Source organism: Pseudophryne corroboree, chromosome 3 (assembly GCF_028390025.1).
Source record: "Pseudophryne corroboree isolate aPseCor3 chromosome 3, aPseCor3.hap2, whole genome shotgun sequence".
NCBI classification, from domain to species: Eukaryota; Metazoa; Chordata; class Amphibia; order Anura; family Myobatrachidae; genus Pseudophryne; species Pseudophryne corroboree.
In genome coordinates, this window is record NC_086446.1 from 415,131,381 (window position 1) to 415,150,533 (window position 19,153).

The 19,153-nt window shown below is 46.9% G+C and overlaps 1 protein-coding gene across 4 annotated transcripts in view; it reads left to right on the forward strand.

Annotated features, from left to right (window-relative positions):
• Positions 1–12,782, forward strand: part of RALY (RALY heterogeneous nuclear ribonucleoprotein) — a 422,461-nt gene extending 409,679 nt beyond the window's left edge. For all 4 annotated transcript variants that reach the window (XM_063960222.1, XM_063960225.1, XM_063960224.1 and 1 more), the window contains one exon: positions 11,184–12,782. In XM_063960222.1, the coding sequence (XP_063816292.1) occupies positions 11,184–11,210 (27 nt within the window). In that variant the 3' untranslated portion in view covers positions 11,211–12,782. The remainder of the gene's footprint in view (positions 1–11,183) is intronic.
• The last annotated feature ends 6,371 nt before the right edge of the window (positions 12,783–19,153 follow it).

Consider the following 19,153-nt stretch of genomic DNA (forward strand, 5'->3'; position numbering starts at 1 on the left):
TGACGATGCGCCGCCGAGGTGCCCGACGGCCGAAACGGCCGACGAGCGACCCGGCGGCGAGGGGGCAGTGACGGGGGGAGTGAAGTTTCTTCACTCCCCCCGTCACACGGCTGCATTGAAGTGCAGGCAAATATGGACGAGATCGTCCATATTGGCCTGCATGCACAGCCGACGGGAGACCAGCGATGAACGAGCGCGGGGCCGCGCATCGTTCATCGCTGGAGTCTCCACACTGAAAGATATGAACGAGTTCTCGTTCATTTATGAACGAGATCGTTCATATCTTTCAGAAAATCGTCCAGTGTGTAGGGCCTATTAGACTGTCAAACAACATCTCCTGGCGCATAAATAGGCTATCTCTTTAAACCGGGACACTTATGATTTACACAGGTTCTGTGGCTGACTAAAACCAGATGAAATGCAGTCTTGAAGTCATCCAGTCACAGAACATGTTTAATTCACGAGTGTATAAAGATAGTATGGTAAGAGTACACATATAGCACTGTTTTCTCTTGCAGTAAAATTGGAGCATAAGCTATCCATATAGAACTGTTTTGCACATTGTGCAAAATTCATCTCTTGTCCAGGCACATTTTACATAAAATGCGTCCAACTCTACATCATCCTCAATGATTGTAAAACATTTGGGGGGTTTTAAGTAAGCTTGGAAAAAAAGCTTCTTTTGTACAGAATAAAAAAACCTCAAGTTTTTCCAACAGGTTTTGAGGATTTCTGTCTGTGGAAGGAGGTGGGATAGTCACTGACCCACATAAGATATTAGCTTACCCGTGCATGATTAAAGAAATCCACAACACATGACCTGTTGGGGTTACTTGAGGACTGGAGTTGAGAAGCCCTGATCTACAGTATTCCCTAACATGTCCTAAAATTAATTTCATGTGATACAGAACATAACATGTAACATGTCATTATTTCCTCTAACATCCACAAGGGATACCGGGGTTCACTTAGTACGATGGGGTATAGATGTGGTCCAAAGGAGCCGGTGCACTTTAAATCTTCAAACAGGGTGTGCTGGCTCCTCCCCTCTATGCCCCCTCCCACAGCCAGTGTAGAAAAATGTGCCCTCAGGAGAGGATGCACACTCTGGAGCTCCAGGGTTTTTTTCTTCAATTTGTTATAAACTTTTATTTATTTCAGGTAGGCTGTCTGCGCTACAGCCTACCTGCATCAAGGGACTTGGGGGGGATGGATACCGACCTCATTAGGTGCCTGGGCCAATCCCCGCTAACAGGACATCAATCCTGAAGGGCAGTGTATAGCGCACACGCCAACAGCACGCCACACACCCCTAAGAGCAGCCTGAAGATGAGAAGAGTGATGAGTGACAACCTGGACCCCACTAGGATGATCCCGCGGTTTCATTGGTGCGGCGCGATCACGGGGTGGGCATAGCCCCCCACCACCACCTCCCGTGTACATTGGGGTGATTAGTGAAAACAGGTGTTTGGGTCCTGATTTTACACTTTTGGGAGACTTTTTCGCCAGTATAAATAAATGAAGGCTCTGGCGCCATTATGGGGGTCGGAGCTTACTCAGTGCGGGACCAGCGGCTTCCTGATGCCTTCCTCTGCATTTCAGCAGCTGCAGCATGATTGTCAGCTCGCCCAAGGACACTCCAGCAACCAGGTTTCTTGGTACACGGGTGTAAAAAGGGGGAGAGCCGCTTGATATATGCATTTATAAGCTTCTGTTTTGCGCACATCTTAAATTGTACATAGTGCAGCCCTGCAGTCTTACTGAGTCTGCTTGGCTTGTGTGCTGGTCCCTCCTAGCTGAGTCCCTTCCACACATACAGTCTGGGCAGACTTGCTTGCACTGTGTGTGTGTGTGTGTGTGTGTGTGTGTGTGTGTGTGTGTGTGTGTGTGTGTGTGTGTGTGTGTGTGTGTGTGTGTGTGTGTGTGGGGGGGGGGGGGGGGGGGGGTCTGTCTCTTTTCAACATGGCGAAACAAGTACTCTGTACTGTATGCAACACCAGGTTCTCCCCCTTCATTGCTGATTCCCTCACATGTGAACAATGCAGCCAGTCCTCCCAACTTAGTGAGGTTTTTGTGGGGGGGGGGGGGAGGTGGATATACAGGAACCATCTTGGTTATTATCTATAAAGACCATGATGGCTGACATGTCAAATCAATTAGCTGCTAATAGACAGGAGACACAGAGGCTGCAACAGTCTGTAGCAGATCTGTCTAGTAAAGCAGATGGCAGAAGGGTCACCCCTCTCTCTAAATCAGGGCCACATAAGCGTGGGTTGCCGGACATCCTCTCGGACTCTGACGAGGAGGTACCAGAAGATGAGGGGGAGGAGCTAGAACCCTTCCTCTCCAGCACAGGGTATTGAACCCCTTTCACTAGCTATAAGAGATGTGTTAAAAATTCCTGCTGAGGATACTGAGGTACAGCAGTAATTTTTCTCTTCACAGAGAAAGGCTAATGTCACATTTCCTGATTCCAAAGGATTAGACGACCTCTTCAGGCAACCTTTGGTCAATCCTGATAAAAAAAAATCCAGGTGACAAAGCGTTGGATAAGCACTTTCCTATTTGCCCAAGAAGGAAGGAAAATATGAGAAACTACCCCTGCTGTGGACGCCTCGGTCTCACACCTAAGAAAACAGTGTTACCGGTTCCTGGAGCTACTGCATTAAAGGAACCAGGGGATAGTAAAATAGAAAGTACTCTGAAGTCTATTTACACGGCAGCGGGAGCGTCCCAGAGGCCTGTTATTGCAGGCTGTTAGAGGACACATGCCATTCATACATGGGCTGGTCAGATTCAGGAGGGATAAACAGGTGACAAGTTCTTAGTAGAAATGGTGACGCTGGTGAAACACATTCAGGATACTGCACGTGTCCTTTGTGATTCTATCAAGGATATAGGTGCTATCAACATGAGGACCACTACCATGGTAGTTTCTGCATGCAGAGCCTTGTAGTTGCGTCAATGGGTAGCGGAATCAAAGCGCAGTTTGGAAGCTCTACCTTTCACAGGAGATTGGCTATTTGGGGGTGCGTTAGACACATGGATTTCAAAAGTTACAGCAAGGATATCCACATATCTCCCCTCTGCGGCACCACCGGCCAGACGTTCCTACCCGGGTCCCTCCATGCAGTCCTTTCGGACCACGAGATTTAAGCAAAGAGTCAGAGGCGCCTCAAATGCTGCGAGAGGCACCAGTGGTAAGACATGAAAACCTGCCACTGTAGGTTCACAAGAACAGAGCACTAGCTCTGCATCCACCAAGGCCTCAGCATGACGGTGTCTGTCCATCCCTGGGGGATCTCAAGGTGGGAGCTCAGTTACGTCACTTCAGCCATATTTTGGGACAGCTCTTGCCAGGGTGCCTGGGTAAAAGTTCTGATCTCTCAGGGCTACAAACTGGAGTTCGATAATGCTCCACCTTCCAGATATTTCAGGTCTCGAGTTACGCTGCAGAAGGCAATTCAAAAATTGGTTTATACCCAGGTCATTGTTCCAGTTCCACTACAACAGCAGGGAGAGGGATACTACTCTAACCTGTTTGTGGTACCGAAGCCAGACGGTTCGGTACGGCCTCTTTTGAATCTAAAATCCTTAAACCCTTATCTGCGGGTTTTCAAATTCAAGATGTAATCCTTGTGAGCAGTGATCTCAGGCTGGGAGAAGAAGAGTTCCTGGTATCTCTGGATATAAAGGACGCTTACCTCCATATTCCAATATGGCCGCCCCATCAGGCTTACCTCAGGTTTACTCTGCTGAACGATCACTACCAGTTCCAGGCACTAATCCTTTGGTTTCTCCACGGCACCAAGGGTCTTCAAGAAGGTGATGGCAGAAATTATGTTTAAGCTCCGTGTTAAGGGAATCAACATTGTTCCCTACCTGGACGATCTATTGATAAAAGCAAGATCCAGGTAGCATCTATTGACTAATATCAGCCTCACTTTACAGCTACTGTCACACCATGGGTGGATTCTCAATTTGCAAAAATCGCACCTCCAGTCGACTCAACGCCTTCTGTTTCTGGGAATGATTCTGCACGTGGTGGCTCAGAAGGTGTTCCTCCCAGCCGATAAAGTGAGGATGCTTTAGAAAATGGTCCGAGTGGTTCTAAAACCGAAATCGGGTTTCCATCCATCTTTGCATACGTCTCTTAGGAAAGATGGTGGCCTCATACGAGGCAGTCCAATACGAAAGGTTCCATGCCAGGACCTTCCAACTAGATCTTTTGAACAAGTGGTTAGGGTCGCATCTGCAGATGCATCAGATCATACTTTCTCACCTCAGGCCAGGATGTCTCTCCAGTGGTGGCTGCAGTCCTCCAATCTGGTGGAAGGTCGGAGCTTCAGGATTGGATTCTCCTAACCACTGATGCAAGACTGGAGAGTTGAGGAGCTGTCACCCAAGGGGCGCAGTTCCAGGGCAGGTGGTCAACCCACGAGGCCCTTCTTCCGATCAACATTCTGGAACTTCGGGCGTTCTACAATGCTCTGCTTCAGGCCTCTCCTCTGCTTCAGAATAAGGCCATTCAGGTTCAATTGGACAACGCCACAGCGGTAGCGTACATCAACCGACAAGGAGAAACAAAGAGCAGAGCTTGCATGCGAGAGGTGTCAAAGATACTCCTCTGGGTGGAAAGAAATGCAAAGGCAATATCGGCCATATTCATTCCGGGAGTAGACAACTGGGAGGCGGACTTCCTAAGTCGAGACGACCTCCACCCTATAGAGTGTGGCCTGCACCCACAGGTCTTTCAACAGATCGCATACCAGTGGGGTTGTCCACAGATTGATCTGATGGCGCCTCGGCTCAACAAGACGCTTTGGCGGTATTGTTCAGGGACCAGGGACCCTCAGCAACAGCAGTGGATGCACTGACGCCGCCGTGGTTTTACCAGTTGGTATACTTGTTCCCTCCGATCACGTTGCTACCAAGTGTGCTAAAGAGAGTCATAAGGGAAAGAGTTCAGGCAATTCTGATTGCCCCCAGTTGGCTTCGAAGAGCTTGGTACACAGACCTTCTGGCCATGTAGCTAGAAGATCCTTGGCCTCTGCCAGTGCGAAAAGATCTTCTTCAGCCAGGGCTGTTCATCTAACCAGACTTACGGTGGCTTTGTTTGATTGCATGGCAGTTGAGCGGAATATTCTAGCTTCTACGGGTGTTCCGCACAAGGTGGGTAATTCCAAGTTGATCGCAGCAGGATTTTTGTTAGCAATTGGGCAAAACCATGTGCACTGCAGGGGAGGCAGATATAACATGTGCAGAAAGAGTTAGATTTGGGTGGGTTATTTTATTTCTGTGCAGGGTAAATACTGGCTGCTTTATTTTTACACTGCAAATTAGATTGCAGATTGAACACACCCCACCCAAATCTAACTCTCTCTGCACATGTTATATCTGCCTCCCCTGCAGTGCACATGGTTTTGCCCAATTGCTAACAAAAATCCTGCTGCGATCAACTTGGAATTACCCCCAAGGTTACTGCAACCATGATTTAGGCCAGGAAGGCAGTGACATCAAAACACTATCATCATATCTGGAAAAGATATATCTCCTGGTGTGAAGGCCAAAAGTACTCCACTGTGGATTTCAACCTGGGTCGGTTCTTACGTTTTCTACAGGCTGGAGTGCACATGGGCCCATTGGCTCCACTAAAGTTCAGATCTCGGCATTGTCCATTTTCTTTTAGAAGAAGTTGGCAGCATTGCCAGAAGTACAGACTTTCATGCAATGTGTCCTTCATATACAACCTCCCTTTGTGCTTCCGACGGCGCCCTGGGACTTGAACGTGGTTCTGGACTTTCTACAGTCCTCCTGGTTTACCTTACATGTAAGACGGTGATGCTACTGGCCCTAGCTTCGGCTAGATGAGTTTCGGAGTTGGGGGCTTTATCATGCAAGAGCCCCTAATTGGTTTTTAACAAGGACAGAGCGGAGCTCAGGACTCGCCACCAGTTTCTGCCGAAGGTGGTTTCGGCATTTAATCTGAATCAACCAATTGTAATTCCGGCCAATTCTGACGCTTCTTCTAATCCAGTGACATTGGATGTAGTGAGAGCCTTGAAGATCTACATCAAGAGGACGGCTCGGGTCAGAAAAATTGATTCCTTTTTGTGCTCTATGATGCTCAGAAAAAGGGTTGTCCTGCAGTCGATTGCTCGCTGGATCAGGCTTGCTATCCAACAGGCCTATACTTCAGCAGCCTTGGCTTTTCCACAGTCTCTGAGGGCCCACTCTACAAGATTGGTCGGATCCTCCTGGGCGGCTGCACGTAGAGTCTCGGCTTTGCAGCTATGCCGAGCGGCTACCTGGTCGGGGAGAAACACGTTTGTAAAGTTCTACAAGTTTGATACCCTGACCAAAGAGGATAACCAGTTTGGGCAGGCGGTGCTGCAGATGTCTCCGCACGTTCACGCCCATTCTGGAAGCTTTGGGACGTCCCCATCGTACTAAGTGAACCCCAGTATCCCTTATGGATGTTAGAGAAAATAGGATTTTAATTACCTACCGGTAAGACCTTTTCTTGTAGTCCGCAAGGGATACTGGGCACCCGCCTCTGTGCGTTTACTTTTCTGCACGTTGTTCTTGTATGAATGTTGTCTGTATCAGCTGTTGCTGTCATATTAACCTGCCGTTGCTGGTCTGTTTCCTTTTGTGGTCTGCTGGTGTGGTAATCTCACCACTCGTTATCTTGTTATGTACTTTCTCTCACTTATGTCCATCTCCTTTGGGCACAGTTTACCTAGACTGGCTGTGGGAGGGGCCATAGAGGGGAGGAGCCAGCAGACCCTGTTTGAAGATTTAAAGTGCACTGGCTCCTTTGGACCCCTATACCCCATCGTAGTAAGTGAACCCTAGTATCCCTTATGGACTACGAGAAAAGGATTTACCGGTAGGTAATTAAAATCCTATTTTACTAATTTCCCGAATATTAATTGTTAAACAGCTAGAGGCCTAACCCTTTTTTATACATACTATATATGAAGCATATAAAAAAACAACATAAAATGTATATTTCCATTTGAACAGATAATTTTTTACCTGTTTTCTACTGCCACTAAAAACTCGGGTTATTGTCGTTGATTACCCAGGAGCAGCTCCATACCTCCCAACATGACCCTCTCCAGGAGGAACACAATGCCCTGCTTCTGGACTTCCCTCTTATTTTATGATTGCCTTCACCTGTGCCAAACACACCTGTCTAATCCATTAACCTGTTCAACCCAGGTGATGGATATCATAAATTAAGAGAAAAGTCCAGAAGCAGAGCATTCTGTCCCTCCTGGAAAGGGTCATGTTGGGAGGTATGCAGCTCAGTGGAAAAGGGTTAACCCGGGTCCAGTGAGACCCGGAATCCAACCTGGCTAGCTTGCAGGGTTGGTCCCGATGCAGTGTTAACAGGTAAGCCGTGTCGATGCGACCAGGGACAAGTTGACTGCATAGGGAGAGCTGGTGCTAAGAGATGATCTCATCTCGTAATCCCGGCACTGCACACATGACAGCTGATGTCAGCGACCCAGCAATAAGCAGTCTCAGCTGAGTCACATCTGAGTTGGAGCCAGCTACCAAATCCCGGGTGCAATCAGGTATTTAGATGGAAAAGCGGTATATAGCGTCCCAGTCCTCAAGGCACATTAATAGCCCAGTTTTTACAGATAACCATGCTTCTGCATAGATCAGGCATTCCCAACCACGGTCCTCAAGGCACACTAACAGTGCAGGTTTTAGCGATGTCCAGGCTTCAGCACAGGTGACTTAATTAGTAGCTCAGTTATTTTGATTTAACCATCTGTGTTGCAGCCTGGATATCACTAAAACCTGCACTGTTGGTGTGCCTTGAGGACCGTGGTTGGGAATGCCTGGCATAGATGGTTAACTCAGAATAACGGAGATACTACTTAAATCACCTATGCTCATGTATGGCTATCCTTAAAACCCGGACCTCTGGTCTAAGGGGTCAATTCAACTAGATGCGAGTTTGTGAAAGTGAACTCGCATCATGGAATGTGCAAACATCGCAGCAATGCAGGCACCTGAGAAATGCGATTCAATTACAAATACCAATTGGCTGGACTCATAGCAAGGCTGTGTGGTTCTTCTACAAAAAAACAAACTGGGAGAAGTGCATGAAAAAGTGCCACATTCTGGATCCCATAAAGTGGCAAATGAAATAGCAGGACTATATAGAAGCAAATTAGAATATAGCAATCTTTCCAGTATTTTGGGGTACTGAAAATTTCATGTGATTTCCCAGTGTGTTTATACAAGTTTGTAAAAAGTTAGACCTCAGCAAACCTTAAGACCGTTTCCCAAACTCCACCATTACAGTTCAGGTTTTAAGGATATTCATGCTTGAGTCCAGATGAATCAAATTGACTAAGGTCACCTGTGCCCAAGCATGGCTATCCATAAAACCTGGATAGTAATTTCAGAGTTTTGGAAACTCTGCCTTAACACACTATTGAACTTTTTACAGAAATTCACCTAAAAAGACATGTCTTTATAGGACAAATTATACTACATAAACCCCTTCATATGCATTATGATTCATTGGGGTAAATCATACTTGCCTACCTGACCCTCTCCATGAGGGAGAAAATGCTCTGTTCCTGGACTTTCCTGGTAATGCATGATTGCCATCACCTGTGGTGAAACACCTTTCTTATCAATTAACTAGCTCACCACAGGTGATGGCAATCATACATTACCAGGAAAGCCCAGGAACAGAGCATTTTCTCCCTCATGGAGAGGGTCAGGTAGGCAAGTATGGGGTAAATGCATGAAGCAGCGATGAGTGGAGAAGTTGCCCATGGCAACCAATCAGCACTGAAGCAGACTTGCCTACCTGACCCTCTCCATGAGGGAGAAAATGCTCTGTTCCTAGACTTTCCTGGTAATGTATGATTGCCATCACCTGTGGTGAGCTAGATAATTGATAAGAAAGGTGTTTCACCACAGGTGATGGCAATCATACATTACCAGGGAAGTCCAGGAACAGAGCATTTTCTCCCTCATGGAGAGGGTCAGGTAGGCAAGTATGCATTGAAGTAACATTTATAATTTGCACACTATAAAGTTGTAGAGCAGCTCCCTTCTCCACTCTTATCACTGCTTCATACATTTACCCAATTGGGAGAGGTGTACCAGTTCTGCACTGTGTCCCAACATTTTTACCCGCTCAGAGAGCTGTGCACATAAACATACAAATTTAGCGGGAAATGCAGTGCAGGTTTGGAATTGAATTGCTAATACAACATTTACCATGTTGACAGTGGCATGCAATACCCTGGATGCAACTTACAGATCTCCTCTGCAGTTTGTTGTAGAGTAATATGGTCACATATTGACATGTTGACAGGACACCTACTCTGCTGTCTTATTAATGATCTTTCTCACTGTAGACTGATATACTCCTGTTTGGAATTTGCCTTATAAGTAAAAACACAGATTTGAAAGAGAACCCGCTCTTATTGTTTCATTCGAGTGTATATTGGGGGTAATTCCAAGTTGATTGCAGCAGGATTTTTGTTAGCAATTGGGCAAAACCATGTGCACTGCAGGGGAGGCAGATATAACATGTGCAGAGAGTTAGATTTGGGTGGGGTGTGTACAATCTGCAATCTAATTTGCAGTGTAAAAATAAAGCAGCCAGTATTTACCATGCACAGAAACAAAATAACCCACCCAAATCTAACTCTTTCTGCACATGTTATATCTGCCTCCCCTGCAGTGCACATGGTTTTGCCCAATTGCTAAAAAAAATCCTGCTGTGATCAACTTGGAATTACCCCCATAGTGCACATGGGTTCCGGTATGACTGGTCGACCATGTTATGGTCGACAGTCATTAGGTCTACCACTATTAGTCAACATTGGCATGGTCGACATGGACAAATGGTCGACACATGAAAAGGTCAACATGATTTTTTTTACTTTTTTTGGTGTCGTTTTCTGCATAAAGTGACGGGGAACCCCAATTAGTGCACCGCGTCCCCACGCATGGCTCTCTTCGCTCGCCATGCTTCGGGCAAGGTGCCTCGTTGCGCTTGGCACAGATTACCGTTCCCAATCGTAGTTCACGTGGATCGTAAAGTATGGAAAAGTTCCCCAAAAGAAAAAAATTAGAAAAAATCATGTCGACCTTCCACATGTCGACCATGTCAATGTCGACCAATAGTGGTCGACCATCCAAACGGATACCGTGCACATGGAACATGCCTAGCTGGCATGCTGACATTCACATATATGTAGGCCTGTATGGAGTGCAAAACCTACTGACCTCTTATGCAACTCCAAATACTATTCCTGTAGCTAGTCTAAAGCAGGGATTCTTAAACACGGTCCTCAAGGCACACTAAGGGGGAAATTCAATTAGCCCCTCACATGAATCGCCGAAGTTGGACAGAACCTTGCAACTCCATGAGCTCAAAGTAAAGGCCATGCAAAAAAAAAAAAAAAAAAAAGCAATGGCAAAAATCCCATTGATTTTGCAGTTTACAGGGAATCAGTGCGTGTCTGCACTTGAATCACAATTTTTAGGTGTGGGAAAATGGCTATTTAATTGAATAATCCTTTATTTTAGCCAGCAATTAGCCACAAGGTTTAATTGAATACCCCTAACAGACTACAGTCTAGGTTTTAAGGATAGCCATACATGATCACAGTTTCATTAATTAGAACCACAATTATTTTGATTTAACCATCTGTGCTCAAGCATGGATATCATAAAATCTGGACTGTTATAGGCCCTACACACATGCCGATATTCTGAAAGATATGAACGATCTCGTTCATAAATGAACGAGAACTCGTTCATATCTTTCAGTGTGGAGACTCCAGCGATGAACGATGCGCGGCCCCGCGCTCGTTCATCGCTGATCTCCCGTCGGCTGTGCATGCAGGCCAATATGGACGATCTCGTCCATATTTGCCTGCACTTCAATGCAGCCGGGTGACTCCCCCCGTCACTGCCCCCCCCGCCGCCGGGTTGCTCGTCGGCCGTATCGGCCGTCGGGCACCTCGGCGGCGCATCGCCGAGTGTGTAGGGCCCCTTAGTGTGCCTGAGGACCGAGGTTGGGAATTTTGGGAATTCCTGGTCTAAAGCATAGACTAATTTTAATTTAGCAACCTTTCATTGTACCTAATATGTACATATAACGTACATTTATGTTTTTATGCCCATAGCTTCACCAGAGGGCTTGTGACCTGTGAAGGGATACGTCTGTGCTTCTGTATATAGACTCCTTAAACATGAGCATTACAGTCTGCCTCCCTGAGACTCCAGCTTGCTGGTCGGATTTTCAGAAGATGTAAAACACAATGTATTTATCATTTACAACACAAAAAAGTGACCCATCTGTTGAAGGAAATGCACAACCATACCTGAATAAATGGAAAACCACTGGATGAACTTTGGTTAATATGTTGGGGATTGGGGATAGAAATCTGACTGCCCATAATAAACTGCATGTTCAGACAGTACTGACCGAGCCAAAAGCAGCAACAGGTTTTTGTAATTGAGTTGTTAAATAATGATCTACCCAACTAGTGCTGATGAACGAGGTTTTAGTCAGCTGTACTGTATTCTAAGCTAGTCTTGAATTACATGTTTTGAATAAAGTAAGAGCAATCATTACCTTGGTGTAAAACTGCCCAACTTTCCTACTTTAGCAGTTAACCATTTTTCTGAAAGAATTCACTGGCGATATTTCATTCATTGGGTAAGTGGTTGTAGCAAGCCCAGGTGTGTACAGACTATGACTCCTATATATAGATGCCGATATTTATTGCACTGTTACTTATGGGCTCCAGAGAATTTCTTAAACCAGAGAAAGAACAGTAATGGTGTCTTGATACATTAAAAAGAGCAGCAGCTTACTCTTTAAATAGGACAGTGAGGACATATGAGAGCTCCAGAGAAATATGGGGACTGTTCTGCTGAGATTGGGAGCACTGCTTCCATTCTGATCTTTTCAACATGTGTTTGGTCCATGAATGACCATGCAAAAATCTGCATGTACCTTGTCATTGAAGTGCTGCATAGCAACAACTTACTGCCCGCTTCTCTTCCTGTCATAAATTACCCACCGTTCTTTACTTCAGCTAATATGTTAACATTTCCAAGGGCTCGTCGGCTTGACCACAGCTCTGCTGATTATCATAAACCATTACTGAAGGTTGGGCTAAAATCAGGTCAGTACTTTATATTTATGTTCTGTCCACTAGAGAAGCTCAGATTTACATTAACATAAAGCACACATTTTCATATTACATATACAGTACACATAAAAGTACCTGTTTAGGGAAAGTCTATGAAACAGGGCCCAGGTAACTATAAGTCATTGATTTGCAGGTTGGCACCACACGCTGGAAACTCTTGCCCTGTGCCAGCATATTCCTCCAATAACACACACATCTAATGAGCCCTTTAGTGCAACCTCCTTATTTGCACTGGTCTAATGGAAGTTACAGAGTGTCACTCATTTACAGCAGGGCAGGAATGAGACGCTGTTTGTAAATAAAAAGGGATGTAATTACAGATAAAGATGTTTTCTAACTTTTTTTAAATACACAAACGTGTTAAAAATTGGGTCTTTCTTGTAGTATGGGAAGTAAGTACATGTTAATAAAGAGCTGATGGGTTATCAACACTCAGGTGGAGAGGGACAGGATCACACTGATCTACAGTATATTGTGTATGTAAAATATATATTGTGTCTACTTTTGGAAAGCGTGCAAAATGTGTGCAATTTGATGCTGTAAATAAATGATCCTGTAAAATCAGAGGGAAGTGCAATTATTGTTTCGTTTTGTTGTTTGTTATAGTATGGGTCACTTACCTGAACACATTTAATAAAAGGAAAACAAACCCCTCATCAGACTTGTAACTCTGAAAGTAAAAATCTAACCCAAAACAGGGACAATAAGACAATGTTTACAAAAAAAAAAATGAGAAAATAAGTGTATCACTGTGTAAGTCACAAGCCATACCTAACCGCGAATATACAGTTTTGGTAACAAGTCGATATAGAAACAAATACAGTGGAAGAGTGCTCAGTTAGGCAACTTCAATAGGAATGGAGAGTCACATGATAAAGAAACATTACACAAATGAAGCCTTCTTACAAGGGGTGGTGACTGTGATGGATCTAAAATCCTAGCTGTCAATTTAGGCTCTCCCATCGACTAGATTCTTCATTTTGTCGTTATTTTGCATGAAGTAAAAGCATTTCTCTGACGTCCTAGTGGATGCTGGGAACTCCATAAGGACCATGGGGAATAGCGGCTCCGCAGGAGACTGGGCACAACTAAAGAAAGCTTTTAGGTCACCTGGTGTGCACTGGCTCCTCCCACTATGACCCTCCTCCAAGCCTCAGTTAGATTTTGTGCCCGGCCGAGGTTGGATGCACACTAGGGGCTCTCCTGAGCTTCTAAAAAGAAAGTATATAATTAGGTTTTTTATTTTACAGTGAGACCTGCTGGCAACAGGCTCACTGCAGCGAGATACTAAGGGGAGAAGAAGCGAACCTACCTGCTTGCAGCTAGCTTGGGCTTCTTAGGCTACTGGACACCATTAGCTCCAGAGGGATCGACCGCATGGAACTGGCCTTGGTGTTCGGTCCCGGAGCCGCGCCGCCGTCCCCCTTACAGAGCCAGAAGCAAGAAGAGGTCCGGAAAATCGGCGGCAGAAGACATCAGTCTTCACCAAGGTAGCGCACAGCACTGCAGCTGTGCGCCATTGCTCCTCATACACACTTCACACTCCAGTCACTGAGGGTGCAGGGCGCTAGGGGGGGGCGCCCTGAGCAGCAATAAAAACACCTTGGCTGGCAAAAATACCACAATATATAGCCCCAGAGGCTATATATGTGATAATTACCCCTGCCAGAATCCATAAAAAAGCGGGAGAATAGTCTGCGAAAAAGGGGCGGAGCTATCTCCTTCAGCACACTGGCGCCATTTCTCCCTCACAGCTCCGCTGGAAGGAAGCTCCCTGGCTCTCCACTGCAGTCTACACTACAGAAAAGGGTAAAAAAGAGAGGGGGGGCACTAAATTTAGGCGCAGTATATATAACAGCAGCTATAGGGGACATAATTCAGTTAGTCCCTGCATTATATAGCGCTCTGGTGTGTGCTGGCATACTCTCACTCTGTCTCCCCAAAGGGCTTTTGTGGGTCCTGTCCTCTGTTAGAGCATTCCCTGTGTGTGTGCGGTGTGTTGGTACGGCTGTGTCGACATGTTTGATGAGGATAATGATGTGGAGGCGGAGCAGATGCCTATAGAAGGGATGTCACCCCCTGCGGGGCAGACACCTGAGTGGATGGACTTATGGAAGGAATTGCGTGCACGTGTCGACTCCTTACACAAAAAAATTGACGAAAATGCGGGACAGCCGGCTTCTCAGTTCGTGCCTGTCCAGGCGTCTCAAATGCCATCGGGGGCTCTAAAACGCCCGCTACCTCAGATGGCAGACGCGGATGTCGACACGGATACTGACACCAGTGTCGACGACGATGAGTCTAGTCTACTGTCCACTAAGGCCATTCGTTGCATGATTGAAGCAATGAAAGAGGTGTTACACATTTCAGATATAAACCCAGGTACCACTAAAAAGGGTATTATGTTTGGGGAGAAAAAACTACCCGTAGTTTTTCCCCCATCAGAAGAATTAAATGAAGTGTGTGAAGAAGCGTGGGCTTTTCCTGATAAAAGATTGGTAATCTCTAAGAAGTTACTAATGGTGTTCCCTTTCCCGCCAGAGGATAGGTCACGTTGGGAGATACCCCCTAGGGTGGATAAAGCGCTCACACGTTTGTCTAAAAAGGTGGCACTACCGTCTCCGGATACGGCCGCCCTCAAGGAACCTGCTGATAGAAAGCAGGAGGCGATCCTGAAGTCTGTATATACACACTCAGGCATTATACTTAGACCAGCTATTGCGTCAGCATGGATGTGCAGTGCTGCCGCTGCGTGGTCAGATTCCCTGTCAGAAAATATTGACACCCTAGACAGGGACACTATTCTGCTAACCATAGAGCATATAAAAGACTCAGTCTTATACATGAGAGATGCACAGAGGGAGATCTGCCGGCTGGCATCTAAAATAAGTGCATTATCCATTTCTGCTAGGAGAGGCTTATGGACTCACCAGTGGACAGGAGATGCAGATTCAAAAAGGCACACGGAAGTTTTGCCTTATAAGGGTGAGGAGTTATTTGGGGATGGTCTCTCGGACCTAGTTTCCACAGCAACTGCTGGGAAGTCAGCATTTTTACCCCATGTTCCCTCACAGCCTAAAAAGGCGCCGTTTTATCAGGTACAGTCCTTTCGGACTCAGAAAAACAGGCGTGGAAAAGGCGGGTCCTTTCTGTCCAGAGGCAGAGGTAGGGGAAAAAGGCTGCAACAAACAGCAGGTTCCCAGGAGCAAAAGTCCTCCCCCGCTTCTTCCAAGTCCGCCGCATGACGGTGGGGCTCCACAGGCGGAACCAGGTACGGTGGGGGGCCGCCTCAAAAATTTCAGCGATCAGTAGGCTCGCTCACAGGTGGATCCCTGGATCCTGCAAATAGTATCTCAAGGGTACAAACTGGAATTCGAGGTGTCTCCACCCCACTGGTTCCTAAAATCTGCCCTGCCGATTACTCCTTCAGACAGGGAGGCTGTGCTAGCGGCAATTCACAAGCTGTATTCCCAGCAGGTAATAATAAAGGTGCCCCTACTTCAACAAGGACGGGGTTACTATTCCACACTGTTTGTGGTACCGAAACCGGACGGTTCGGTGAGACCCATTTTAAATTTGAAATCCTTGAACACATACATAAAAAAATCCAAGTTCAAGATGGAATCGCTCAGGGCGGTTATTGCAAGCCTGGACGAGGGGGATTACATGGTATCCCTGGACATCAAGGATGCTTACCTGCATGTCCCCATTTACTATCCTCACCAGGAGTACCTCAGATTTGTGGTACAGGATTGCCATTACCAATTCCAGACGCTGCCGTTTGGACTCTCCACGGCACCGAGGGTGTTTACCAAGGTAATGGCGGAAATGATGATACTCCTTCAAAGAAAGGGAGTTTTTAATTATCCCGTACTTGGACGATCTCCTAATAAAGGCAAGGTCCAAGGAGCAGTTGTTGGTGGGAGTAGCACTATCTCAGGAGGTGCTACACCAGCACGGTTGGATTCTGAATATTCCAAAATCACAGCTGATTCCGACGACACGTCTACTGTTCCTGGGTATGATTCTGGATACAGTCCAGAAAGAAGTGTTTCTCCCGGAGGAGAAAGCCAAGGAGCTGTCATCTCTAGTCAGAGACCTCCTGAAACCAAAACAGGTATCGGTGCATCACTGCACGCGGGTCCTGGGAAAGATGGTGGCTTCTTACGAAGCAATTCCTTTCGGCAGGTTCCATGCCAGAAGCTTTCAGTGGGACCTGTTGGACAAATGGTCCGGATCGCATCTTCAGATGCATCGCCTAATAATCCTGTCTCCAAGAACCAGGGTGTCTCTGCTGTGGTGGCTGCAGAGTGCTCATCTTCTAGAGGGCCGCAGATTCGGCATACAGGACTGGGTCCTGGTGACCACGGATGCCAGCCTTCGAGGCTGGGGGGCAGTCACACAGGGAAGAAACTTCCAAGGGCTGTGGTCGAGTCAGGAGACTTCCCTACACATAAATATTCTGGAACTAAGGGCCATTTACAATGCCCTAAGTCAGGCAAAATCCCTGCTTCTACACCAGCCGGTACTGATCCAGTCAGACAACATCACGGCAGTCGCCCATGTAAATCGACAGGGCGGCACAAGAAGCAGGATAGCAATGGAAGAAGCCACAAGGATTCTCCGATGGACTTACCGCGGCTGCGTTTGACGGCATGGCGGTTGAACACCGGATCCTGAAGGAAAAGGGCATTCCGGAGGAAGTCATTCCTACGCTGATTAAAGCCAGGAAAGATGTAACTGCAAAGCATTATCACCGCATATGGCGGAAGTATGTTGCTTGGTGTGAGGCCAAAAAGGCCCCAACAGAGGAATTTCAACTAGGTCGATTTCTGCATTTCCTACAAGCAGGAGTGACTATGGGCCTGAAATTAGGCTCCATTAAGGTACAGATCTCGGCTCTGTCGATTTTCTTCCAGAAAGAACTAGCTTCACTACCTGAAGTTCAGACGTTTGTGAAAGGAGTGCTGCATATTTAGCCCCCGTTTGTGCCTCCAGTGGCACCTTGGGATCTCAACGTGGTGTTGAGTTTCTTAAAATCACATTGGTTTGAGCCACTTAAAACCGTGGATCTAAAATATCTCACGTGGAAAGTGGTCATGTTATTGGCCTTGGCTTCAGCCAGGCGTGTGTCAGAATTGGCGGCTTTGTCATGTAAAAGCCCTTATCTGATTTTCCATATGGATAGGGCGGAATTGAGGACTCGTCCCCAGTTTCTCCCTAAGGTGGTATCAGCTTTTCACTTGAACCAACCTATTGTGGTGCCTGCGGCTACTAGGGACTTGGAGGATTCCAAGTTACTGGACGTAGTCAGGGCCTTGAAAATTTATGTTTCCAGGACGGCTAGAGTCAGGAAAACTGACTCGCTATTTATCCTGTATGCTCCCAACAAACTGGGTGCTCCTGCTTCTAAGCAGACTATTGCTCGCTGGATTTGTAGCACAATTCAGCTGGCGCATTCTGCGGCTGGACTGCCGCATCCTAAATCAGTAAAAGCCCATTCCACAAGGAAGGTGGGCTCATCTTGGGCGGCTGCCCGAGGGGTCTCGGCTTTACAACTTTGCCGAGCTGCTACTTGGTCAGAGGCAAACACGTTTGCAAAATTCTACAATTTTGATACCCTGGCTGAGGAGGACCTTGAGTTCTCTCATTCGGTGCTGCAGAGTCATCCGCACTCTCCCGCCCGTTTGGGAGCTTTGGTATAATCCCCATGGTCCTTACGGAGTTCCCAGCATCCACTAGGACGTCAGAGAAAATAAGATTTTACTTACCGGTAAATCTATTTCTCGTAGTCCGTAGTGGATGCTGGGCGCCCATCCCAAGTGCGGATTGTCTGCAATACTTGTACATAGTTATTGTTAACTAAAGGGTTATTGTTGAGCCATCTGTTGAGAGGCTCAGTTGTTTTCATACTGTTAAACTGGGTATACTATAGTATCACGAGTTATACGGTGTGATTGGTGTGGCTGGTATGAGTCTTACCCGGGATTCAAAATCCTTCCTTATTATGTCAGCTCGTCCAGGCACAGTATCCTAACTGAGGTCTGGAGGAGGGTCATAGTGGGAGGAGCCAGTGCACACCAGGTGACCTAAAAGCTTTCTTTAGTTGTGCCCAGTCTCCTGCGGAGCCGCTATTCCCCATGGTCCTTACTGAGTTCCCAGCATCCACTACGGACTACGAGAAATAGATTTACCGGTAAGTAAAATCTTATTATTAAACTTTAAACCAACACCTCATTAGACAGCAGAGAAAACGGTCATGTGACTGTGATGAAGTCTCTTAGGCGTGCCCACAAAGGGGGTTCCTTGTGCGCACAGGCACCCCCTATTGTCCAGAACCCCCCAACACATGCAGAGCAGTAGGCGCTGTCCGGTTGTTTGGAAGTGCGCGGAAGGTTTTTTTTTTTTACTTCCTCAACAGTTCTGGCTGTCTGTCAGTGCTTTGAGCTAACAGCTGCCGGCTCCAGCACACCCGGCCATGTCTCCTGCACGTGTACATTATGTGACATGCAAGAAGAGAAGAGCCATTACTGTGAAGGCGGGTGGGTAAAGACTGTGGTGCGCTGGTGCCATTACAGGGGAGGGGGAGGGTTTGAGGTGCGCTGGTGCCATTACAGAGGGTGGTGGTGGGGGAGTGCGCTAGTGCCATTACAGGGGGGGAGGTGAATTGAAGTGCGCTGGTGCCATTACAGGAGAGGGGGGGGGGGGGGGGTTTGAGGTACGCTAGTGCCATTACAGGGGAGGAAGGAGGGACTGTGAGGTGCGCTGGTGCCATTACAGGAGAGGGGTGTAACTGGGGTGCGCTGGTACCATTACAGGAGAGGGGGGGAACTGAGGTGCGCTGGTACCATTACAGGAGAGGGGGGGAACTGAGAGGTGCGCTGGTGCCATTACAGGGGAGGGGGTTGAGGTGCGCTAGTGCCATTACAAGGGTG